The sequence below is a fragment of the Echiichthys vipera genome (assembly GCF_963691815.1).
Source record: "Echiichthys vipera genome assembly, chromosome: 8".
NCBI lineage: Eukaryota > Metazoa > Chordata > Actinopteri > Perciformes > Trachinidae > Echiichthys > Echiichthys vipera.
In genome coordinates this window covers 24,925,928-24,951,910 of record NC_139833.1, presented here as the reverse complement: position 1 = coordinate 24,951,910, position 25,983 = coordinate 24,925,928, and the positions used below count along the sequence as shown (strand labels likewise).

The window sequence follows — 25,983 nt, the reverse complement described above, 5'->3', positions numbered from 1 at the left end:
CTAATCTCTTTTAGCTCTTCCTTTCCTCTTTCTCCTCCCAGAGTTCTCCTGGGGCTTCTCCTCTTTGCTCCCCGTCACCACTGCTCCATTGGCGGCCTTGCTGAGCCCGTTGAGGGTCCCGTTAGAGAGGGCCTTGCCTGCTTTGGAGGAGGAGGCGTCACGTCTGGGCTGCTGGCGGCGGTAGGTCTGGTAGTAGAAGTTGCCGAAGAGGACGATGAAGGTGATGGCGTAGCAGATGAGGGAGTAATGCATCCAGTGGGGGAAGTCGCAGTTGACGTAGAGGGACAAGGCTGTGTGACCGATGGTAACGTGGAACTGGATCTGAGACACAAAATCACATTTTTGCAGTGTTTAATTGTTTTACACTCTTCAGCCTGAGGTGTATTATTTCAGTGAGAGATCCAGTGTAACATGAGGCAAGATTAACCTTCCAAAAGTGTGAAAGAAACATATGTCTTTTTAAATTTGCAACACAGTGAGGGTTTTTTTTACCATCTGGATGATGGTCAAGTACTTCTTCCACCACAGGTACTTTTGGATCTTAGGTCCACAGGAGGCCAGGCCATAATATAGGTACATCAAGACATGGATTGCTGCGTTCATGTGTGCACCAAAGAATGCTATAAATAAAATAAATTGAAAATATGTATTAGTTAGGACAATAATCACAGTTTTTTTAATAATAAAACAACAAACTGTGAATGCCTGACACTATTGATTCCTTTTCCCAGCTGTAATAACACACAGAGACTAACACAAAATCATTTTTTAAACTGTCTTGTGTGATGGAATATGTACTTATGTGTCTGCAAGATGTTTTTCATATGTTGTTACACAAAGGGCTCCTGGGCACAGACTACTATTACAGAAAAAAACTACACCAATATGATTAATATTTGACATTTAACATGGATTTCCTGCATAGAAAGTAAAAAAACCTCAGAGGTGGAGATGGTAGCATGTCTACTGTATCTCCCTCATTGAGAAATGTTGCATCTGGCCTCTCCCCGCCCTCCGTGGCTCGTGCTCGCACTCCCGCACATACACTGGGTAGCTTGTGAATCTTCAGTAACTACATTCTAGCTTCTACTAGATGTTGACGAGCAGGTCCAAGGTTTACATAGAAGCATGCAAATGATTTGTCAGGATGACTAAACACATCACAGAAAATACGCCATAGGCCTACGTGTTTGAGACAGGGGGCCGGCAGCAGAGCCTCACTGTATGGTAGGTGCAACTCCTGGAGCCCCACAGGTGATTGGAGCTGCAAAGCTGCCTACTCATGGGGATAACGTTAGCGATCCAAGTTATATTTGTGCGTCCTGAACCCAGCATCAGTCAGACCCAGATGAGGATTAAGTTGTGCACCAAAAACAGTGACTAGCAGACGTATCAGAATGTTAAGTGTGGTTAGTATCTTTTATTAGTTTCTGCTGTTGGTTAGCTTGTTAGCTTGTAACTGTCCGCTTCTGACAGCTATGATGGCAGTGTGTTTTCTCTCTTTAGGTTTCTTTGCTGGTGTTGTGTCGAAGTTGTTCCCCCGTCGAAGTGTTTCACGTATTAGACAGCGATTGGTTTATGGATTAGTGACGTACCAACTAAAGCTTGCCCAGAACACATTTGAATTTCAAAGTTGCAGAGAAGTGCACAGACATCTCCTCCTTTAGAAGAGGAATGTGAAAACACCTCTTTAGTGACACAATTTGGTAAAATATATAACTGTATAGGTAAGAATAGGCATAGTGCAGCATGGGCTACTCACACTGTCCTCCTGCCACCCATTTGATGCCGATCCACCAGAGCGTGAACATGGTGCAGTGATGGTAGACATGTAAGAAGGTAACCTGGTTGAATTTTTTCCTCAGGATGAAAAACACCGTGTCCAGATACTCGATGCCCTTAGAGATGAAATACCACCACAGAGCTCCTGCCACCTGTCTCACACCATACATGAAGAATGGGTTGATGGGAGGGCACGGGCAAAGGTGGAAGAATGAAATAGACACAAACAGGGAAATACAGACATACTGTCAGTAGAAGAGCATTTCATTTCTAACTTGTTGTATCATCAAATATATATTGAAATTTCATGCATTGAAATTTTATTCATTTGTTGGAATAAACCCCTTGAGTTGTACCAACTCGTTTTCGAGGGGGTCCCACAAAAATATAAATATGTATCAATTAATTCTTCGTATTAAAAAAGATTGTATTCTTTTCTATTCTATCGTACTATTTCCTAACCAGGGTGCAAACTACAGAGGAGCCAGGGGGAGTTTGGCTCCTCTTAATAAGACAATAGCTCCCCTGAAAACATGATTTGTGAAATTCTGGGGGTCTCTTAAATATTGAACTCAGCATAATGCATCAGGATCATGCGTAAAATTGATGTATTGATGCTTCATCTCTAATTCACTTTAATGAAGATACCAGCATCGCCGTGCATGCCATAGTAGCATATTTTGCACAATGATCTTAAACACAGGGTCACCTGAGACCGGCCGACTACGTTAGACGTGTAACTACGTCATGGAGCAGAAGAAGGGAAGGTGAAACTGAACACCTTCCATGATCCCTCTTCCAGCTCGCACCTTTTCTGATAACAGGAGCAGGGCCCAAATGAGCGGGAGCTGATCATGTTTCTCAAACCACTGTGAGCGACGCTTCCCTGTCACACTGACAAGGATTTTCTTAATCATTTGCGTACAGTAGACCAGTACAGTGAAGTTACATTTATCTGTGGAGTATGTTACTTTGTAGCAAAGTAACAGAAGTGTTGTGTTTCTTCTGGAAACTATAATGCACGCACATAAACCCTAAGAAAGTAAGTTACGTAATATGGTAGGTGCAGTACAATCCACTGTGGTAAATGTTGCATTTTCATTGAAAACAAGTGGCTCTATGTGTCTTTGTGTTTCTCAGCTCCCAACACTTACCCTGACTTCATTGGGGTCCTCTGAATAGTCCACCGGTTGACAGATGTAACTGTAGCTTGCTGCCCGCGCTGCCATAAACAGCTAAAAACAAGAGAATATCTCTATTGAATCAGTGATATAAATGGACAGAGACACAGAAACCTGGACACTGTAACAAGGTTAGTCTAAACCAGGGGGAAACTGCTGCTGTAACGTACTCATCTGGATGGATCGTTATGGCTGGGATACGACCTCCACAGATTCAACCAAGTCACTACAGTTTTGAGACACATGTGGTTGAACAGAAGAACATCTTGTGAATAGTAACGTACCTCTTTAAAGATGAAGAAGTTGAGGAAGACCATGCTGAAGTTGTAGACAATGAGAGTTTTGCGCAGCTGGAAGGGCTCTCTGTTCTTCATGTATTTGGGCCCCAGCCAGAGGAAGAGCAAGTAGGAGGTGCTGATGGCCAGCGTGGGCAGGGGGTTGTCCATCAGAGGCCATTTCTGCACTCGCTTGTCTGTGGGACAGATGTTCTCACAGCATTACATAACTATTCTTAATGTTCACATCACACTGACACCGCGTGGGTTCCATGTCAGTTTATTTTAAGGGGAGTGCACATCAAACACAATATGAGTACAGGTGCCAGATTTTTTCCAGGGGTGACCTGGCTGGAAGTCAGTTGTGTTTAATGCTTCGTGTGATATTTTCAGAATGCTGTATATGAGTGGGAGTTTTTAATTCTCTTATGAGCTGAAAGATACAACATCCATGCATCCATTCAGCAGGTGATCAAAATGAGAGATATGATCCTTTACTGATTTCATCTACTGATTCGTGTTCACTTCTAAAAAAGAGGCACAAGTGAAGGAGTGAAATTGAACAGCACACATTAAGAATCAGTATATTGTTGTATATTTCATGTGGTGCAACTTTGACTCATCCTTTTTCAAATTCCCACTAAAGCACCACCCAATTACTGACTCATGGCAGGAAAGACACACCTGCAGATGTATGCAAGGTGTACACAAGTGCACACACATTTCTCTCAAAGAGGTCAGACAATGACAAAAATACAAGATTATTACCTGCAATAGTTAGGGTCCATTTGTACAACTCTACGGTGTCATTTATTAAATGTGTGACGATCTCCATGGCTGCAGCCAATGACCTAAAATTTAAAGAGACAGGTGTGAGAATGGAGGCCTCTAAAACTCCAACCATCATTTGGTGTCATCTTCCAGGAGATCAGATATCAGCGTTACCCTTACCTCGATCATTTTTAAACCGCAATATAATATTATTTCCATTTTGAAATAGAGATGATCAGATATCGGCTCTGATATTGACTAATCAGCTGGAATCTGGGTTTATATCGGATGAATGAGGCCGATCCAGCATTCAGATCCAGTCATTTCTTTTTTATTAATATCATACACAGAAATACAGTGACAACGATCTAGATCACTTCAATTGTGTTTGCAACACCAGTTAGGGTTTTATATTACATATCATATCTGTTTGCAGTGCACTTTACGTGGCAGTCTTATTTATTTATTTTTGCTCCTAATGTACACTTTGATATTTGTTAATAAATAATATTAAGTACATTTACATTTGTGTTAATTTGTTACCTTTTTATAACAATGCTAAATGTTTATGTCAAGCCTGAGGCCTTCACTCACATGGACAGGTAAACGGTTCATTCATTCAACAGTAGGATCGGTATCAGTATCAGATTGGATCGAAAAGAATAGATCGGTGCATTTCTATTTTTAAACGATTCATCTTTAAATTCGTGAGAAACGAACCCAGGCCAACAGAGGGCCAGTTCAAAGCCTTTAGGAGTCTGTGGCCCCATGAGACCATCAGAGATGAGCTATAGGCTTCATTGCGCACAAAGGCAGGGAGCACCAGCCGGCAGAGCGCATGTGTCAGCAGACTTTTGGCGTGAGCACGACCACCAAGCAACCTGGTGTATACCCTTATAATGAGGTGGGGGAAGCCTCGTGCCCCACTTTCACATTGAAATGGGTCATGTCCTATACAGTCCCAGACTGACGCTTATGCTGAGAAGTAGCAGGGCGCACAGTCAGACACTGTGATTCAATGATCCCTAAAAATATGACACCCTCCCCCCACCCCTCTCTCTCACACACACACACACACACACAAACACACCCTCTCTCTCTCTCTCTCTCTCTCTCTCACACACACACACACACACACACACACACACACACACACACACACTCACAAACACACTCTCTCTCTCTCTCTCTCTCTCTCCCTCTCCCTCTCCATCTCTCTCTCTCTCCCTCTCCATCTCCATCTCTCTCTCTCTGTCTCTCTGTCTCTCTCTCTCTCTGTCTCGCGCCTGGAGCGGATCAAGCCCTGCTGCAGCATCTGTCCTGCACGCGCTGTCCGCATTAACGGCTCTGAGAATAAACCACACATCACTGTAAGAATAAACATTCAGCCGGATATTCTGTGTTTCCACAAGGCTTAGGCTAATAAGTGTACAATATGATGAAAAACGATGTGATTGGCGAATATGTGCATTCTGCGGTATGCAGTCCGGCCTTCCACTCGGCTGCACGAGCAGTCCTATCATCAATATGATTCCATAAAAACGCCTGAGCTCGATCCGTCCTGTATCTGTAAAAGCGCAGGATTACTTTATATCAAATATAATCATGGTGTCCAATCACGGCTGCACACGGGTAACTATATGCTAGTGTATTAGTCTCTTCTTCTACTCGAAGATGCTTATTAGGCTACCTTACCGTGTCGGTGCGTTCAGAAATCCGTCTATAATGACATTCAATGCAAGGTCATGCAGTGTGCGTTATCCCGGCCTGTAATCGCCTGAGCTCGCTCTCTATGAATGGATGAAGTGTTCCGGGTCCAGTGTGGAAGAAACGGGCCGTTGAATAAACGGCGATGGCATGAATTCCTCGTTGAGGGACCACACTAGCCTCCACTCCGCGTCTGCTTCACTGAATTCCTCCTCCGAGCCCTCTCAGCACCCGCGTCAAGGCACAGAGAGTGCACCTGACACTTCCCGTCACACTTTCAAAATAAAATGCACTAACGCAAGGTTTTCTTACAGCAAAGTGGAAAATGATCAAATATTGAATGTTTCTTGGGCCATAAAAAACACTGAAATAATAATAATACTAATGATAACAAAAATACTGGGAGTAGCAATTTTTGTTGTTAGGTCCAATTATTATTGTTGTTGTTTTTGTCACGTATTATTAAAGGTTTAATATGGACTGTATAATATTAATTAAAAGCTATATTTGAAAATAATAATAATACACCCATGGGGCGTTTTTGGGTGTACAGAATGGAAGTATTGATTCTCCATTAAAAAATATATTTAGTCTGAATTAATATTTTATTTTATTTTTTACAGGTTTGATTATGACTTTCTGTCAGTTCCGTTTACGGCATTGGGGGTTGCCAGGGTTGTCTGTTGTTGGGTGCAGCCACTGTAGGCTGGCACTGGGTGAAATGGAGTTTTCCATGCTTATTTGTCCCAGCAGCTGAGTGACCGGAGATGGGAGTCAATATAGGCCAAGCATTCACTCCATGGACTGAAATAAAGGAGTTCAACGGCATTAAAACGCACGCTGAAATGGCTACGTTTCTCCTTGATGGGTAAGCTAACTTTACTTAGCTGTAACAGCAGCTAAGTAACTGTCAGTCAAACTCCTCTGCAATACTTGTTTTAATGGTGCGATCTGCCGGGGGGATGGTTTCAAAAAGGCTCAAGAAGACTCCGGTCTCCTGTAGCTACTGGGCCGGGTCTGACCAACCTGGCAACCCGATTGCTGGAATTATTCTCTGTTGTTGAAACTACAATCTTGAGACACTAGATGGCGGTGTTCTGCTCATTCTACATATTCAACCTTTAACATAACTAAAAAGTTGAAAGTTTAATGGTAAGCGTCATTTATAATTGCTCACATTATCCTGAAGTATCTTGCTGCTGCAGTCTGAGCTCGTGCTCCACTGATTGTTCTTTTAGTGTCCGAAACAAATCCTTTTGTTTGACAGGGCTGTCATTTCATTTCCTGCTGGCTTCTTGCTGTCAGTGTCTACCTTGATGCAGCTCTCCTCCTTTGCTGCCGCTTGACCGGGCTGATGGAAAGATGCTCAGCGCATGCGCACAGATAGAGGCGGATGCAGCAGCAGAGTGACATCAACTTCGTCAAGTCAGCGAGACATAACCAGAGCAGGGCAGGAAACGCATGGGTCTTGTATTCAAAGTAAAACAGGAAGAAAACGTGTGGCCCGATTGGAAAGACTCGGTATACTTAACACATTTAAGTGAGTCAGTGTGGCTTTAAAATAGATATAAGAGGACATAGTCGATAGTATTATAGCACATCAACGTCTTAGAACAAAAGTGGGTCATGGATATAACTAAGGAAAATTAGGAAATGATTTTATCAGCACAATATCAGTGACTTTAGGAGGTTGTTTATTAGGAGACTGTGTAGTGTAGGTTGAAGTATTTGGATCCCCAGCTGTTCAAAAGTCTTGCCTAAACAATACCCAGGCTATTACAAATTGTCCTTTGTAATCAAAAACTGTCATTTGAAGAAAAATGTACAACGTTTCTAAAACCTCAGCTTCTTAATGCTTTTATTAGATATTCAAAAGGGTGGATGATGACGATTAAGCAAAAGTTGCAATTGTGTCATCAAACGTCTTAATATAGATTTAGCTTTTAGATATTACTCTGTCAACAAATCATATTTACATATTGACATGATTACCCAACTAGACAGGCTAAGTGTTTGGGTTCTTTAAAGCACGTCTACTGTGGAGTTGATGAAAAATGTCCATTTAATGGATCCCTCTGTGTCAGTGTCTATGCACAAATACACTGCTGTCAAAAACATTTGATTTAAATAAAAAATATATATTATTATGAACTATTTTTTAAAATATAATTATACACACATTTTATATGAAACTTTTCAACAAATTCTACTACACTTTTCCCTGTATACTGTTGATTCTGTATGTTTGTATTGTGTGTACCCTTTGAGTTTGATTTTTAAGCCATAACATGTTTCCACCACACCCTCACTTAATATTTCTTAAATGTGATTTGAATGTGTGCTTAATTAGATCAAGGACTAAATAGGAGTTTTATTTTGAAAAGTGAGACCGGACCCCCGTGCCTCAGTCTGTCTGCCTTGACGCCTGGTGTCCCCGCTGTTGCACCGGCTCCTCTTGTCCTCCGCTGCCCGAGCTGTTACCTATGAATGCTGTGTTTTCTTCCTGTTGTGCCTGTGACGCGGGGGTCAGAGGAGCCTAGTGTTCCGTCTTTACGCAAAGGTTGAAGTGCGGGGACGAGGAGAGATGCGCTCCCCGGGCTCCCTTCACTGACGCTGGCGAGCCTCCATCGCAGGCCCTGCTCTCTGATACTGGAGCTAGCTCCCGATCTGAAATGGTCCGGTGGATGTAGCTTCGGCTCACGCAGGCTTTCTCAGCGATACGGTCAACTTGTCATTTGAAACAAAATGAAGATTTGGAGCACGGAACATGTTTTCAGGTGTGTGTGTTCACTGGTTTAGTGTTTAGAACAGGGCTCGGCAACCTTTTTGATATGAAGAGCCACTTGTACACTTTCTTGTTCATCAGTGAGTCATACCACCGTCTACCGAGCCCACCACGGCACCAACCTTTGTCTCCACCTGCGCTGTGAAGGAGTCAGCCGGTGCTAGCCTCATTCAGAGGCAGGGCAGCTCCTCATCCGTGTGTTCTGGGGTCTAAACGAAGCTTCAGGAAGTCTTTTCTGTCTTTTCTGAACCTCCTAGACACTCGGTTCAAACATAGTTGAAATTGAATTACCAGACTTTTTCTTCAACCCACTAGCGCCATCTAGTGGTTTTTAAAAAATACAGAAAATGCTTCATGACGCTTCATGTTTCTTCAAGTTTCATTTAAACATCCCTAGAAAAATGTCCGTAAATCAATGGTAAACTATTGCACTAACTTTCTAGTGTGTCATTGGCCAAGCACCCCTGGGTTAGAACATGAAGCAGGATGGATTGGTGGCTAGGTTGATGGGACCATCCGTCATCTTCAACCACTGGAGGCGTGGACATTAGGCATGAGGCAGGGAACCATCCACACTCAGAGAACATGCAAACTCCACCCAGAAGGGCCCCAGCTCAGACTCGAACCAGAAACCCTCTTGCTGTGAGGTGACGGTGCTAACCACCACACCACCGTGGGACCTTTTAAATGAAAAAATGTCGGAATTGAATTCAAAGGACTTTATGATTGTGATTGGTAAATTCCATCTGGCCTGTATCAAAACCCATGGAGTATTGCTGACCAGTATGATCATCCACAACCACAGCCTCCCCAGTCACAGTGTGGAGTTTTGTCCCAGAGGAGCACAGGCAGGCTGTCACGGCTGATTAATAAGCACTTCCTGCTATAATCCTGCTCACTTGACCTAATGAGGAGATGATGAAACATATTCCCATAAACTGTCCGTTCATCACACGATTGCCAGCTTGTGTAAGCCATCAGTGAACGTTAATATGTTGCTGTTTTGTGTGCAGTTACCCATGGGAGACGGTGATCAAGGCTGCCATGAGGAAGTACCCAAACCCCATGAACCCTAACGTGGTCGGGGTGGACGTGCTGGACCGCAGTCTGGATACAGAGGGACGCCTGCATAGCCACAGACTCCTCAGCACAGAGTGGGGCCTCCCGAGTATTGTGCGAGCGGTAAGCCATCAACACACACACACACACACACACAATGAGATGTATACAGATATAGAAGCATGCATGCATGGGGAAGACTACAGGTTTCTTAACTGGGTGTTCAGTGACCTGCAGGGGTCTGGGAAGCTAATGTGTTGTAATTCACCCTGTCCTTCCCATAGGTCCTTCCCCACCTACCGCGCTGTAGAAACAAACCACAGCTTCTAGTCAAGTGATACGTCGGCTCATTTTACTGTACTTGCTGTGTATTATTGTGTGTGTAGATACTGGGAACCAATCACACACAGACGTATGTGAAGGAACACTCCATAGTGGACCCAGAGGAGAAAAAAATGGAGCTGTGCTCAACAAACGTAAGTTTATACTGAGTGTGTGGGCCAGGCACGACTTAAATCAGTATTAGTTACACAGTTCATTTTGAAATCTACAAGATCTCTCTCTTTTATTCAAGCAAGGGTTTTCCTATCTGTGATTCTGTGTGTTTATGTCTCTATGTGTTTATCCATTGTTCTTTTTACTGTTTATTGCATTTATTTTATTGTAAAGCACTTTGGGATTTTTATCTGTGCAAGGTGCTACATAAAAAAAAAACTTTACTTACTCCCCACTGCTGTTGGACAAACTGTGAAAAACAAATACATCGTAATGCACTGAACCATGTTACTTTTGAGTTCGCAAACAATAATTAAGGAGCTATCATTCACGGGAAATACTATGGGACATTGTCATAGTGATTGCTATTTTCAAATCAATAGTGTGCGATGTGAATACATCATAAAATGACATGTACATAACTCATGAATAAGGCGATCCAAATATTATTCTATCTTCCAGATTACTCTAACCAACCTGATTTCAGTGGATGAGAGGCTTCTTTACAGACCGCACCCAGACAACCCTGATGTGTAAGAACATTGTACAATTTGTTTTCTTTCTTTCTATTTAATTTTTTCTGAAAACATATCTGGGTGTACTATTGTCCTAGTTTTATCCCGTTGCAGGGGCATTGTGTTCCTGTGTTCCTGCTGGCACCCACAGCGTGCTATACTGTTCATTTATGTCTTGCAGTAATCATTCTCTCTCTCTCTCTCTCTCTCTCTCTCTCTCTCTCTCTCTCTCTCTCTCTCTCTCTCTCTCTCTCCCCCCCCCCCCTCCCTCCCTCCCCCCTCCTCAGTACCGTCCTGACCCAGGAGGCCATCATCACAGTCAAGGGAGTGAGTCTAAGCAGTTACCTGGAGGGGATGATGGCGAGGAGAATGTCAGCTAACGCCAGGAAGGTAACACAAAACAGTACATTTTAATTGATATGCTTATCTTTTGCATGCATCGTGAACTTCAGTGTGAGTGATAAAGATATATATTGCTGAGGATTTCTTTGCACTCCAGGGCGAATTCACTGCACCTACAGTCATTTCCAGCAGTGTTGACTTGTCTGCCTCTGTGTATGGCCTTTGTCTTCTCTTTAATCTTCTGTTTCTCCGTGTGGATCTGTAGGGTTGGGATGCTATTGAGTGGATTATTCAGAACTCTGAAAGAGAACGTACCTCTCTGTGACATTTACTAACTCTGGTAACTCTTCTCTTTGCGTTCTGTTGCAACCTTCAGTCTCACCAGATTTTGAAAAGCATGCTACTCTATTATTCTCTGTCAAAACTACAAAGGTCTTATATTTGTGTGTGCATGTGTCACATAATGCTCAGTGTTCATTTGTTTGCATACAGGACTGCAGTTCTACAGCGACGACTACGTTCCACGCCACACCTCATAAACCACCGGGGATTCTCAGCATTCAGCAGCATCCTCTGCAGTTGGTTCACGCACTGGAAGATCAGGCACAGAGTGAAATGCTGCCAAAGCTGAATGGTTTTAGAGCTGGATTTAAAGGTTGCGGTCAAAGTCTGGTAAATGTGTCTCAATGCTAACTCAGTATCAACAACCTGTTGACAGTTATTCTAATTAGGGCAAGTGAGGAGAACAGGACAGTTTCCTTCCATGTGTTAAACAAGCTCTACTGCTAAACTGAAGGTATACAATTCAAAGGTGCTCCTGTCAACATCATGGGCCTACCAGACTCTACCGCTTTGAATATAATATTACTACCCCACATTTCCTTCGCACTCTTGTCATATCTTAGCATACTGTGGAAGGGATGCACAGGAGGGATGTAAGAGGTACATGTGTTTTGGAAAACAAGGTATGGTACAATGACAATATGCAACACACTTCATAACTTTTATTTGAACTGATGTAATTCTTCTGTAAAGCCAAACACTGGCAACTCCCGTAGCAGGAGTTCAAATCCGTTTACACTGGTGCTTATTATGTGTATGAAAAGGCACAAACTGTAGATGATGTTTGCATGATGGTAGTAAAAAAAGGAGGGCGTATTAAAGAAAAAACAGTAGCTAGCTATACGTTTGCTAATGCAGCTTTATATAGATAAGAATTCAGAGAAATGATATTGTTTACCTGAGAAAAAGATGGGAATATATCATTAACATTGCCTTCTTTTTCTGCTGCCAGGGCAACAATACGGTGGCACCTTTTTGATGAAAAGAATCTGGGCAATATTGCCATAAACCAGCAGATTTGTAACTTGGTTAATGGATGTGGATGACATGATCAGCTTCTGTGAGCAGTTTGGTAAAATACAGATTGACTGACTGACTCTTTGTGGGCAGAATGACCCTTTTTATATGGCCTTTAAGTGGTGCCTGAGTATTATTGCTGTGGCAGCTGATCAGTCATGCCTTTGCCAGTCCAAATGTTGAACATCTCTGTAAAAAGCTACCTACACACCCTGAGGAGCAGGGCAGTACTGTATGTGCGATGTTGCACGATTACGACTCATGCTCAATCGGATTCCTTGGTAAAAATGAATAATATTTACATAATATTTGTATAATATTTATTTTGAAATATTATGTAACAAGCAGTGAATTACTACATTGTATATATTGCCTGAATGTCATGCATAAAAAACATTTGCTATTTAAGTTTTGTTTTTAACCTCAACTGCTGTCTTACTGCAAAAATTAAAACAAAAATTACATTTTGAAAGTTGAACAGTGTTTGTTGTTGATCAAAGATTACTTAGCAACCTACTGTTCTAATACAGCAGGCCTGCTTAATTAAGACTCATGCCCCAGAGTTAGGTTTGGTTTAAACTTTAAAGACACAGGAGAGGTCCTCTTGTATTTGAAGGTAGTCTGTGATTAGGAGTGGTGAGGGGATGTCATTTTTTTGTGGTTTCTTAGCTTAGTGTTTTATCATCCAAGTAGTTTAATTTCTCTGCTCCAGCCAGAAAAACAGACACACACACACAGACACACACACAGTAAACTGAGGCGGAGAAAACATCATTTCTCATAGACAGTCTGTATAAGCAGTACCCATACCAAGATTTCTTTTAAATACTACCTTGCAGTTCATCATTTGTCCAATAGAGAGCACAATTTAGCTGTCAGCAAGAAGCCAGTGTGTTCTAAATGTAAACAATTGTGTGCCAAGACAAATCGCATTAATATACAATGACCACATATAAAAGATGGCAGAGGTAAAGTTATTTTCTTTTATTTATTCAACAGAACATAAACAGAATGCATTGCATAGCATGTACATCATCCCTCACTGTCTGAGCAGTAATAGAGGAAAGTCTGGGTCAAACTGCACCTTTATACCAATATTTTCATTCCTTGCCAGAATCTCAATAAATAAATACGTAAACACAATCAGCTGGGTGTTTAAAAAAAAAAATCATGCAGGAGGCTACAGAAAAATGTCAGAAAGTCAACTGTGCCATCAGAGCCTCAGATCTTAAATACTACTCTTCTGTAAAGGAGACATTAGTTGACAATTTAAAAACAAAAAACAGCATCAGGATCTGAGAACATTGCAAACAAGGATTAAGCTGTACCGGTTTCAAGTTTTGTGATAAAAAAAAAAAGGCACACGCAGCATCATTATATGGACTTTGATTACAATCTTTGGTAATACTGCACTCAGGAGCTGTTGCTATAGCAGCCACAGCAGAAAATAACACACAATTAAAAAAAAAAGTCATATCAAATCTTTAGAAAAGTGAAAAACAACAAGGAAAAATAGAAAACATACTGTGGTGTGTCAGCATACACAATCATCACTCAGTCTAACCAACAATCACAGACATTCTTGCTTACATTCGTTCTCTCTTAGGTACTGCAGCTCCAGATCCACGTCTCCGTCCCAGTGCCAAACAGAATATTATTGCAAAATTCATCTGAATGTCAAACGCTCCTTCTGATGTATTAAACAAATCACAATTTCAAACAGGTTCAAACAATCTTCTTACTTCCTGTGTTTAAAGAAAATGATCACAAGGGTTGAGAACCAAAAAAGAAAACAAATTCTCCAAATTGGGGAAAAACAAGTGCACAGGTCGAGAGGTGTGTTTACCTTGGAGGTGTAATTTCAAAAACCACATGAAACTAAGACTAAACTCTGACAGCTGAGCTTTCCCTCCCCCCCTCTTATCTTATTCTTCCCTCCTCCACCCGCAGGCCGACTGCTACATCGCTTTTCCTCTCCGTCACATTCTGAACTCTCCCAGCGGTCTCTATACTCATCCAGAAGAAACTTGATTGCATTATTGTCCCACTGCCTGAACCCTCTCAAGTTACACTTCAACTAAATACACATCCAGGAATTGATTGTGCCATTTAACAAAAACAATATTGTACGTTTCTATGTACACTATGTACAGTCATACAGTTCATATGGATTTGGGGGGGATCAGAAGTTGAAAAGGTTGATAAAGCCTTGTGGGGAGAGGGACATGGTGCAACTTTCTGGGTTGTTGGCTGTGCAGGGATGGTTCGTGTCCTGGGAAAAGAAACGCAGACACAACGATCAATATCAAATGGTTCATTTTCCGCTTTAGTTAACGGTAACATTTTAGTTTCATATTTACTTTGATAGAGTGTAAAAGGAAAAAGAAGAAGAGTACCTTCCAGAAAAGGATGTGACAGTGTGTGCAGAAGTGCAGGGTGTCACTGTATTCCTCTCTGTGAGGGTAGCAGCGACTCAACTTAAAGTACATATTCTTCCACTCCAGCTGACCTTTGTCTGACACCATCAGGCGCTTTCGGATCTAAAAAGGAAGAGGTAAACAGATTTTAAGATGCGAGATGAGCAGAGAAGATTTTTTTTGTTGAAATATCTACTTTAACACAAGCTTTCTTTTGTAACTACTCAAAAGATGCTGCATTAATAGATCAGAGTTTTCCCCAAACACAAAACATCTAAATCAAAATCTAAAGCACTCTTACCTGCAGGAGAGCTTCCCTGCAGCCTACTTTAGTCTCACCCGCTTATCAAGTGCGTGCTTTTGAGCATGCTGCAAGGTTACTGTAGTGTCAGTATGCACTCTGTGGCCTCTTATTTTCCATTAAGTTGCTTATTAGAGATGCTTAACCTCCTTGTAGAGGGATTTTAATGACATGCATGTCAAAAAGACTGCCCTATTATTTTGTTTTAAGGACAAGGACAAGGATGCAAATTACTACATGCCTGTCTGTCTGTGAAGTGGTACTGGCAGAGTCTCTTCCACAGCAGCCGGTCCTCAGTGAGGGCCCCCAGCTCGGGGCACACCTGGCCCAGGCTCACTAGGTCCCTGCCATCCGAAAGACGCTGCATGATGGTCAGCTGCAGATTGACAGGCAGGTCAGTCAGAGCCATGCCTGTAGATGTGGGCTGTAGGAAACAAAGAGACACAAAAGTTGTGAATATACATGTAATGGAAATTTGCATGACCTTTTGGAATTCCCCCATTTTCCATCGTAACAGACTTTTTGAGAATCTGGCTGCTCGCCCTGTATTTTGGTCCAACGTTTACCCTGTTGATCTGGATGTTGTCCAGCTGCTGCTGCCACTGCAAGATGTTCTCCATGCGGTGCAGCCAGGTGTTGATGTTCCCCACCAGGACAGACTTGCCCATGTCCTGAACGAGACCACACAGTGAGACGTAGAGCGTCTGCAGCAGCTCCTTGATGGGGCGAGTGTTCTGCTGGTCATCGAGAACTGAGGAGGAATTCAGCAGATATTCATTTAACTCCATTTATCACTCCGATGGTGACCTAAAAGTGAGGCATTAGAGCCTGTGTATCAGAGTGATTAGTAGCTACCAGGCAAACAGCCAAATAGTGAAAGATTTATCCTGAGTCATAAAAAAGCACATTATTAAAGCAAATGGTTTGGCGTGTCTGTACTCTTGTCCTGTGACGTTTAAAATATCTGGCCAACGGGTTTCATAACGCCACCTAAACAAACGGAATCTCTGTTTAGCAGAGGGAACATTTAGTTTACACTGCGGCCTGTCGAGGGCTCTGGTGACTGTCAGTGGTTTTTGACTGTGCCATTAGAGCACCAAATTCACTCCCTGGACTTCTTTACAGGTCCTCAGGGCTCATTTCCTCAACTATTGGTGCAAGCAACAGCTGAAAGGCCTCATGTTTATGTCTGACAAGGAGTCTACTTCTCTTTACATTTGATCCCACTAAAAAGAAAATGAAACAGAGATGGGCATTGGAGCATATGTGTGAAAATAGCAGAAAATTAAACCCTTGGAGGCACAGAGGAGATGCAAACTAGTTGAGGGACTTAAAAAAAGCAGGAGAAGAGCGACAGGGCTCACCTTTCTGTACCACTCTCTCCAGGATATTCATGTAGTTTTTCTGCGCCACTCCACTGAGCGAGGGGAGCTGGGACTTGGCGATAAGCTCCAGGAGCTAGAGCAGGGAAAGAAAGAAACACAACATAAATTTCATCCTGTCAGCTGCTGAGACTTTCTGTTCCGTTGCTTCATTACTTAATGTTTGTTATGCTGCATTCTGACAAAAGGCGCTCTGAACATTAAATGCTGTCTGGAACAAATTTGGAGCCGCTCCACCTGGTCATTACTCTTGACTGAAGCTGGATCCAACAACCACATAACAGCTTTCTTGGCTCTGATCACTCGATTAGAGTCTCTTCAGGGGAAGAAGCTTGTGGAAAGGTGTTGTACAACAGATCGGGCTGTCAAGAGCATCAGCCTCTGCAAACAAGCTTTTAATCATTTGACTCCTGATCCTCCCGTCATATGAATTGGCTGAATTATTTGATAGTGTGTCTGCACTTGTGTGTGCACGTTTATGTCTGCGTGATTGTTGCCATTGGCTAGCGGACAAACAGTGGGTTCCAGAGTGGCATGTCTGGCATGTAACAGAAGCTGTGACATCATGGAGAAAGTCAAGCTCCCCCTTGCTCAATTCTGACCAGAGCATGTGACCTTGGTCATCATATCAACATCAACATGTTGTGGTTTCTGGTACACTGGAGGGGATACTTAGCAGTGCTAGTAGGCAAGTTATATGAGAGGCATAAAAGCAGGCAAACTTCCCTCATTGCATATCTCTTAATTGGACTCTAATAATAATAATTATTATTTAACTGTAAGTGAGCATGCGGTCAAATGCTAACAGAAAATATGATGAGTTTGGGGGCCAACTTTGAACTGAATAACTTCTCTCCTTCATCCTCACCCTCCCTGTCCGTTTTTACCCATTTTAAGCTTCTTCGCTCCCTTTTGGCCCCTCTTCTTTCATTCTTTCCAGACCCATTCCTAAAACCTAATCCCATGCCCTTCTTCTTTTAGCAGCTCATCAAGTGTTCTTCTCTTTGTAGAGCAGCCGGGCAGACAATGTGCGTTTCCGTATCTACTTTTAGCTCCTGCTGTTCGCTAAACTGCACTTCACAGCTTGGCGTGCGGCTCGTGCTCAACCACAAAACACACCAACAGCACCGCATCGCCTTACCATATAGTGGCTCTGCTAAATCCTGTTCATTTTAAGGTTTCTGTCTCCTTGAAGTAACCTCCATTTGTCTGCTCTGAGAAAAGAGGGGACCTCTTGTTGTCTCTTTGTGAAAGAACCCGATCCGTGTAACTGAGATGGAGTTAAATGAACCCACAAATGCCATCAGACACAACCAGTGAAGAGCAGTGACCTAGGACACAGTGTCCAGACTAGACACTAGAGTTACACAGCCATACTGTCCTTTGGGCTTACCACACTACACTGCACTTGTTAGCTGGAACCTGCACTGAAAAAGGTCAATCTAAAATTTAAGCAGAGACAGAAACAAATGGACAGCTTTGTGTGGAAAGTTGTGTGGAAAGATATTAAAAACTTGGATCACTTGTGGAAAACCAGACTATTTTTTATTCTGATAACTCAGGGATGTTATAATGCTGATAACCTACACCTGTGTTTATGAATGTAGATAAAAACAACAAAACAGCCATAAAACATGATGCACTCCCTGCAATCACATTGTCCTGCCAGAAATTGGTATGTCTCCTCGCTAGCAATGCGGAAGTGGTACATCTTATCACATTTATTAGACAGAGGGTTAAGAGGAGTATTAAAGCTCAACAGAGGATTGTGGCAGAGGCGGAAAAGAGAAGGAGTAACACAAAAGGAGGAGGTCCAAGTCTGGCAGAGACAAGTGCGTGTGCCTGAATCACCTGACAACCACCGGGTCTGGTTTCATAAACCCCTGTCGGGTGGTCCCACCTCACTGCACAGCTGCTACCCCCGCCCCCCACCAGCACGTTGGAACACAACCACATGCACTCAGCTCACATGGGAGCACATGTGGGGGTGTTTGATTCAGCGCGGTGACGCTACGATATGGGGGGGGCTCCAAATTCAACTACGGGTGTCTTTTATTGACACCCAATGATGAAATGACATTGATAATGATTGAATAGCCATTTGGCGTCCCTAGTGTATGAAGCCCACTATAGAAACGTAACGCATCATTTTTACACTTTGAATTCAGAGTGATATAAAATGTTTAAGGTGAATTAACTGCACTGGTTAGCAATAGGAATTGATTTTTAATAACGCATCGGTTAAATTCATTTTAGGGAAGCCAAATGGCTTTAGTGGTCAGCAAAAGGTCATGCTATATCACTTTGACGTTACTACAAACGCACACATAACACTCCCTGGGTCGGTATCATCACCACTGAAAGACCCTTGTCTGCAGAGCATTGATAAGAGCCTGGCAGAAGCCTACACGCCCTCTTAACCTTAAACCCTTCTCTGCCACAAACATTTCCCATTAACAACCACAGAGGATACAACAGGGACAGAAGAGAAAGATACAAGGACTCACTCTGACGATGTAATTAAATCTCCTTGTGTCCTTGATGGCGCTGCAGAAATCCAAGCGGTTGAAGGCCTCTCCCAGTGTACAATATCCGTGGCGCTGGGAGAATTCAATTATCAGGGTATTAGATCGAAATGCTCGGCAAGAATACAGAGTTTCCACAGCGTGTTTACATTAGCAACGACGATGTGACACAAAACGAGTTGGTTTGTTACCTCCTTGGTGCTTCCTTTATGAACATAGATCCACTTTTCCCTGTGGAAATCTGTGAACGAGAAGAGTGTTTATATTAGCGGCCTGCCCTCATTAAGCAGCTTATCAGCATTGTGACAAATTCACACAGCACCAATAAGATACAAGTTCAGAGCCAGTACACTTAGCGAAATAGAGTTTATAAAATGATGGAAAAATAATCAGAAAACAATGTTATCAGGAAAGTTTCCCCATCACAGACATAACATAACGTCCTCATGAGCCTCTCTCATGTTAATGGTGTTGTTCTGGCAGATAACTTGGTATATTATGTGATTTTCAACCACACACACACACACACACACACACGTCAAAACAACAAAGTGGTATTCTGTGTATACTTGAAGAATCAGTCAGACTGTGCGGCCCTTCCACTGTGACTCACATGGGACCTTGGTGTTGTTGTTCATTAGGTCTTTTTTCCGCTTCTTGGCAGCCATGTCGTAGCTGAGAGAGAGCAGCAGGTTCTCCTTGTTGAAACACTCCTCCTCCTCTTCAGCTTTGCAGAAACTGAAGAAAACACAGGGTTCACAGATTTCATTAAAGGCATCACCACAGAACAAACTTTACATGAAATCCTCAAAACCCATGGACAGCCTCACTGCCTCTGTTATGTTGTGGTGTAACTGTAAGCTGAGGCCATCCATGTTAGATGAAGGCTGCTGGTGTTTTAGAAAGTGGGCAGACTCCACAGACGTTAGTTAATCCCCTCCCTTGTTGTGGTGTTATTAATAGCCCGTGATTAGCCTGAACGTGGCCCTGAATAACAAAGAGGTTAATGAGACGGAGACAACACGAAGTACCTCATCCTTCCTCCCCCCTCCATCTTTAACTCCAAAAAGTGATGGCGCATTTAAGAGTTCCGCAAACTGCTGCGCTGGAGACGGCGACATTTGTCACGACATGTTTAATGACCAACCTCTCGATGGAGACATTGTTGTTTTTGTCGTCTGCGGACGTCTTCTTCCACCCCTCCTCGGTTTTAACCCAACTCTGACCCGGTGACCTCCAGTCCTGTCCGAGGAAAGGCATCGTGCTTCGGTGGCGTCGAGTTAGATAAATGTAAAGCTGTCAGGAAATAGTCCCTGTTTGTTTTAAAGCGTGTCCTTCCTTGTTTATGGTGTGTGCCGCGTGTATTTCTGGTCTACTGTTGTCATTGCGCAGCTCTTCTTATATCCTCAACTCAGAACCCGGAAATACACCAGATCCGCCCACTTTGGAAACTTCCCTGCAACACGTGTCTTTGTTTATCAACTCGAGAGTTGCACAACCTCCTGGAGAGAACAGCAGAGGTAACTGGACTTTTCATGTCTCGGAAAGGTAGAGGCAGAGGTACCATGGGAGTTCATTTTGAAGTATTTAACCAGATAAGATCCCCAGGAGAGCCAAACAGCTTAGGAGACGACGGTGTAACAGTCTGCTGTGACCAGTAGCTGCATTTAATCACATGCTGCAGGCTATGGACATCCACATGGCTACTTTGTACTTAAGCTCCAGCACATTTCAGAGAGAGATGTAGTATTTTTCTTCACTGCATTCACCCAACAAGTCATGTTAGACTATGGCCCCTGGGCACAGACATGCATAAGTCCCCCACACACAAAATAAGAGGAAGACCAACAGAAAAGACACAAAACCAAGGATTATTCTTGTGTCTTTTTGTACTTATTTTGCATTGCTCTGTTGTTCTGGGGGGGGGTTAGGTAGTTGTGGACACTATATGACCAACTTGTAAAATATGATGCATTTTGTATATTAACGGTGCACACAGGTGTTTTGAGTTATGTGGTTAATTTGACATGCTCAGGTTTGATTTGTGTGAAACTATTTTTACTAATAACAGATCAAGTTGCAGCTTGTCCTGCATAAAAACTAACAATGAACCCCTGAAGTCCCGAAACATGTGTCAACTTTAAGAAAATCAATCCTGGATAAAAGGCCCTTTTGCATTATGAGTACTTTTGATAGTGTACATACGATTTGCTGGTGATAGTGTGCACTTTTAGTAAATTAAAATTTAGAACTTTTACTTGTGACAAATAGTTTTTACATTGTTATATTGCTACTTTGCTTATCGCAGTGTGTATATACACTTTCATCCAAGTATGTGATATAATAGTGAATTCAAACAGCAGTAGGCTGGGCGATATGGCCAAAATCTAACAGATCATTTTACATCTTGATAATGATATATGATCATGATGTAGCATGTACTCTGGTAATCCAATAAATACATAGATCTAAATGAAATAACACCATGGTGAAGCCTATTTTGTATACTCCGATTTGAATTTAATACATAACAAATGGAAAATACTCACAGTAATATCTCCTTTTATTGAAAAACTTTAGTGCAAAATATAAACTCAAAATGTCACATCACATTTCTGAGTAATTTGAGTTAGTATGTGCCTGTTATAATCAATTTAGATGATGTAATTATATCACGATATCGCGATAATGATTTTGTACGATACGATTCCACTGAAAGGTGTTACATGATCATATGGAGTTATCACCCAGTCCTAAACTGCAGTCTACTTCTGACTTTGCTACAGACCCCATCCAGGAACCCAGTTTTTCATGTCTAATGCATTTGTGTTGATCAAAGTAATTACTGTTCAGGAAGTGATTTGCTCAGGCTTATCAGTGCAGGCTCTATGTCATTGTAAATACAAAGAGAGGAAAATTCACCCTCACAGTAGCGTGGCTGTAAAGTCCCCTGATTCTGAGTCACTGCCGGTATTATAAATAGATCAAGTTGTCCTTTGGATTCCTCCAGAGTGTAAGGTTGCATTGTGGATTGTGTGGTATTGTGCATGTGTCTTCAGGGGGGTTTACCATTGTGTTTTATCACAAACCAGGGTCAACTGATCTGTAAAGACTGTGTCAGGATATTTGATTTATTTTGGATGATACCATTGAAGATGATGTGTTACTAAGTCCATGCAGGTCACTGGGTCAACTCTTATCAGTTTGATTAAACACATGACATGTGTACACACTCATCTGTTAGGCTTTTGAGAATGATTAGGGAGACTTGTGTATTGGATTTTTCACCAGCATACAGTAAGAATAATAACAAAGGTATCAGTTTAGGAAGTGCTGTTAATGTTTCACCTAAAACACTCCTCTGATCATTGATGGGCTTATGTTCACTTCCTAAAAATCCTGCAGCACGAGAAGCACTTTGTGTATTCATCCTCGGTAAAAAGCTACAGTGGTGGGTGTGCATGTGTGTGTATCTGTATCCTTGTGAGTGAATGAGAGTATATGCTTACATGTGCGTCTGTACGTTGAGGCAATGAGAGGAGGGAGAAAGAGAGAGGGGGGCTTCTGAAACACTATACAATCTGCAAAACATGTCAGCAGCAGCACATGGTGCACAACAAACGTGCTCTTCTTCCAAGAACCAGCAAGCCAGTGTGTCACCTCATCCAGTGCTTGTGTTGGGACACACATCGTAACTTATTTTTGACGAGGGATCTGTTGATTCATTTCCCTCTTTCCTTTACAAAGAAGGAAAATTATGGAAATGGCTCTCCCTCAGCAAAAGTGCATTTCAGTCTCAGTTTTATTGAAATCATTGAATCCATTTGAACATCACTGCACTGTTCGTAACAGATCATGTGTGGCTGAAGCTTGTGAAACAGATGCACCTGTGGCTTCATATCTAAGGTTTTTATGTACCACCCTTATAATGCAAAAGGTCAAAGCTGTGCACACTCTGCATGTTAAAATCTGTCAACAAGACGTCATGTGAGAATATGTGAAATATGTGAGCAGATGTACCCTGACTAGTCCACTGATGTCTAACAATCGCAGTCATTGCAGAGGTGAGCCACGCTGAAATAGTTCAACAGTTCCCCATGTGGGTACATACTGAGCCGCAGTGATGTGTGTAAAAGGGAATCTTAACAAAAAAATTTGTTGTTGTGTGAACTGCAGGGGTTGTATAGTGATGTGCATGGGGTTGTGAGTCCCTGAGTCTATTTCTAAAGTAGACCAAACTGAGGATGACATGGAAAGTCCCTACAAGTGTCTTGTCAGTGGGTGACTGACTCATTGAGAGGTCAACTCTGATCCACAGCACTAAAGAGATCAGTTTAGATGATTCAGAGAATCACAAACACAATGAATCAAAGATGTGCTCTGCTTTCTGTTAGGAACATGGCTCTGTGGACGATAACGGTGGGTTATCGATCCACTACTTTGGTTCAGATTGAAATATCTCTACAATTATAAGACGGATTGCCATGAAAGTTTGTACAGACAGTCATGGTACCCAGAACGGGAACCCCACTGCCATACATATAGGACATATAGGAGGCCAACGCGCCATTTCTCTCAGACCATGGTGTTACACAAGAATAGACAACAAAACAACAATGGATTGCAATGACGCGGATGATAACCAAATACTAAAAGTATTTAAATATTTCCGAGTTAATCTGGGGGTCAGGGGGAGAGTATAACAAGGTACAGTCAGAACAATTATTTACATTTAAGAATTAAGATTTTTTTTTTAATTATTCAAATCCATTACCAAAATAGTTGGCGATTCATTTAATAGTAATACTACTAGTAATACATCAGTAATACAGCTCTGGCCTTTTGTGTTTAGTTCTTAGTAGCAAGTGTTTGCATGCTAATGGAAAGCACCCACTTCAGGACTTTTGCCTTGATTTCCCAGTCATCGGCTGTTGATGGAGCTCCCCAACAAAAGCCCCAGATCAGAGGCAAATTGGAAGTGTAGTGTATGCACAGCCGTAGACCGACCCTGCTTCACCGGTAACTGGCAGAGTGTTGGGGCAAAGCTTAGCTCCTTCCCAGAGGAGAAGCTGCCGCTGCTGGGTGCTTTTGTTTCAGTCCTCGTTTGTAACCGATGCACAAGGTACCCTTGAGCATCGGTTTCAATTGCACCTGGCTTTCGAGTGTAAACCCATCCGCAATGATATTAGATATCAGAACGAGTGCTCCTGTTTTATTCAAATTCATTGTTAACCATGTGTTCACCCTGTTAGAAACAGACCCCACAGTTGAGCATCACCGTTGAGCTACCCAGTGCATTGACAAGTGACCATAGACTGTATATACAGATGGGTGGCTTGAGGGCGCCCTAAAAGTGAAGCTGGATCTGGATCACCCAGTCGGTGGCTGGCTGTAGGTCATAAATCCCGCCCATGTTAGCAGGTGGGCCAAACTTACAATTAAAGTACACGTCTTTTTTTTTTACCAAAGACGATTTCTGTAATTTTAGATCATCACACTGATCTTTGTTCAAATGCTAATTTTTCTGACAAGTTTGGTTGTAATGAGTTATTTGATGCTGTAAAACGGGGTGAAGCATCCTGATTGACAGGGACTTTATGGATGGAACTTCAAGGACGTGGCCCCACTGTCACAATCCCACTTCACAGACTCTGGCTCCAAATTTTCAACATGGCAACGCCATGTGGACCTGCTGTGTACAGTGGGAGGAAGGGGAGACATGTCCATTGTTATTTTCAGTTTGTGGTCCTGGTAAAATGGGTGATGGTCTATGTGATAGTTAAAACGATTTCAGGTTGCAGCTAGTAGGGGCCCCTTTGCCGGTGGTCAGTCAGGTCGTGTGAAGCAAAACAGCAAGTTGTGTCGTGTAAAGAGTAGCCACAGTGAACTGATGACTTTGAAAGTGTTGGAGTGGGAACTTAGCTTAACATTGTAAACTAAGATGGTGAACATTGCAAACAATAGTTCTGCTAAATATTAGCATGTTAGCAGTGCCATTGGGAGCATTCTAGCAAGCTGGCAGCTTCCAAAATATCAATCTTGTCCATGGTTTGTTTATGTCAATATTGGATGCATGAGTCACCAAATTAGAACGATTTAAAAGGTTAGTGGTGAATCAGCTCTCTCTCCTCCAACCATGATCCCTGTTTTTGTTGTGACCAGACGGGACAGCTGTCGTGCTCAACACTCCAAAAACCTTAATCACCAGCACACACACTCTCAAATGTACACACACACACACACACACACCTGTTGCTGTTCCTCCTGGATGAGTTTCATCACTCGCTCAGATTCTCTGTTGTGAAACCCTGCTTATCAGTTTCTTGCTCTCTAGTCGTCTCTCACATCTGCCAGCTTGTGTGGCAACTGGCAGGACCACCTGCCTCACGTGGTGTAACATTCACCCTCTTGTTTGTTTCTCAAAATAATATCAGATCACCTATAGTTTTTCCAGTCCCCCACCTTTTCTCACTCACTCCACCCACTGTCCCCTGGACTCTATTCGCCGGCAGCAAGTGACTGAAACACCCGACCCAGTGACTTCCAGTTTCATAAAAACGCACACAGAATCCTCCTGTGTAAGACCTCCTGTTCACATTATGTTTACTTCACACAAAACAGCTGACATTGGTCTCTGAAAGTCATTGATGAATGAAATGATGTAATTACTTTAGCAGTTGCTGATCCTAACTTTACTAGATATCTAAAAATATCTGCATTATTTCTTATATTAACATTAAATGTAATGTAAACAAAAATCCCAGCCCTCTAAATTGTGGTTCTAACACTCATTTCCTGTCCCTTTCCATGTGTTTTCTGTATGATGTTAGCCAGCTGAGACCTCTTTGGACATCTGTGGCATTTATATCACCTCCAACAGGTTGAGCAACTGGATAATATTTAAAGATGTTCTTTGTAAAACGATACATTTTGTGGCAGGGACCTGCCTGGGCATGAGGAGGTCTTGTGTAGACAGTAGTGTGAGCAGGGGTCAAACAGACACATGATAACACAAACAGGACACATGTGCTGCTCAGATTGCATTGGCTTTCAACTAACTAAGCACTGTAAAGACAGACTGCACAGA

The 25,983-nt window shown here is 42.4% G+C and overlaps 3 protein-coding genes across 3 annotated transcripts; 1 reads left to right on the top strand and 2 right to left on the bottom strand.

Annotated features, from left to right (window-relative positions):
* Nucleotides 1-5,815, bottom strand: elovl4a (ELOVL fatty acid elongase 4a; the record flags this gene model as incomplete). Its single annotated transcript, XM_083918559.1, has 7 exons — nucleotides 5,705-5,815; nucleotides 4,007-4,089; nucleotides 3,248-3,435; nucleotides 2,937-3,017; nucleotides 1,763-1,934; nucleotides 493-620; nucleotides 1-321 (listed from the first exon to the last, which is right to left on the bottom strand). The coding sequence occupies exons 2-7, from the start codon at nucleotides 4,071-4,073 to the stop codon at nucleotides 1-3; spliced, it is 957 nt and encodes a 318-aa protein (XP_083774685.1). The 5' UTR covers nucleotides 4,074-4,089; nucleotides 5,705-5,815.
* Nucleotides 5,816-8,437: 2,622 nt separating this feature from the next.
* On the top strand, nucleotides 8,438-11,461 carry prelid3a (PRELI domain containing 3A). Its single transcript, XM_083917594.1, has 7 exons — nucleotides 8,438-8,493; nucleotides 9,515-9,683; nucleotides 9,947-10,036; nucleotides 10,518-10,588; nucleotides 10,858-10,960; nucleotides 11,178-11,252; nucleotides 11,405-11,461. Exons 1-6 carry the CDS (start codon nucleotides 8,462-8,464, stop codon nucleotides 11,235-11,237), a joined length of 525 nt encoding a protein of 174 aa, XP_083773720.1. The 5' UTR covers nucleotides 8,438-8,461; the 3' UTR covers nucleotides 11,238-11,252; nucleotides 11,405-11,461.
* A 1,779-nt stretch (nucleotides 11,462-13,240) lies between these two features.
* fbxo32 (F-box protein 32) lies at nucleotides 13,241-20,293 on the bottom strand. The gene is made up of 9 exons (XM_083917980.1): nucleotides 20,044-20,293; nucleotides 19,510-19,634; nucleotides 19,088-19,137; nucleotides 18,879-18,971; nucleotides 16,354-16,447; nucleotides 15,556-15,740; nucleotides 15,231-15,413; nucleotides 14,668-14,811; nucleotides 13,241-14,543 (listed from the first exon to the last, which is right to left on the bottom strand). Exons 1-9 carry the CDS (start codon nucleotides 20,154-20,156, stop codon nucleotides 14,454-14,456), a joined length of 1,077 nt encoding a protein of 358 aa, XP_083774106.1. The 5' UTR covers nucleotides 20,157-20,293; the 3' UTR covers nucleotides 13,241-14,453.
* Between the last annotated feature and the right edge of the window lie 5,690 nt (nucleotides 20,294-25,983).

Coding starts and splice junctions, on each gene's coding strand:
- fbxo32 (XM_083917980.1), bottom strand. CDS start 20,156: ATGCCTTTCCTCGGACAGGACTGGAGGTCACCGGGTCAGAGTTGGGTT. Junction 19,635..20,043: donor AACAATGTCTCCATCGAGAG/GTTGGTCATTAA, acceptor TGTTTTCTTCAG/TTTCTGCAAAGCTGAAGAGG. Junction 15,741..16,353: donor GGAGAGAGTGGTACAGAAAG/GTGAGCCCTGTC, acceptor ATTCCTCCTCAG/TTCTCGATGACCAGCAGAAC.
- prelid3a (XM_083917594.1), top strand. CDS start 8,462: ATGAAGATTTGGAGCACGGAACATGTTTTCAG. Junction 10,589..10,857: donor CACCCAGACAACCCTGATGT/GTAAGAACATTG, acceptor CCCCCTCCTCAG/TACCGTCCTGACCCAGGAGG. Junction 10,961..11,177: donor TGTCAGCTAACGCCAGGAAG/GTAACACAAAAC, acceptor GTGGATCTGTAG/GGTTGGGATGCTATTGAGTG.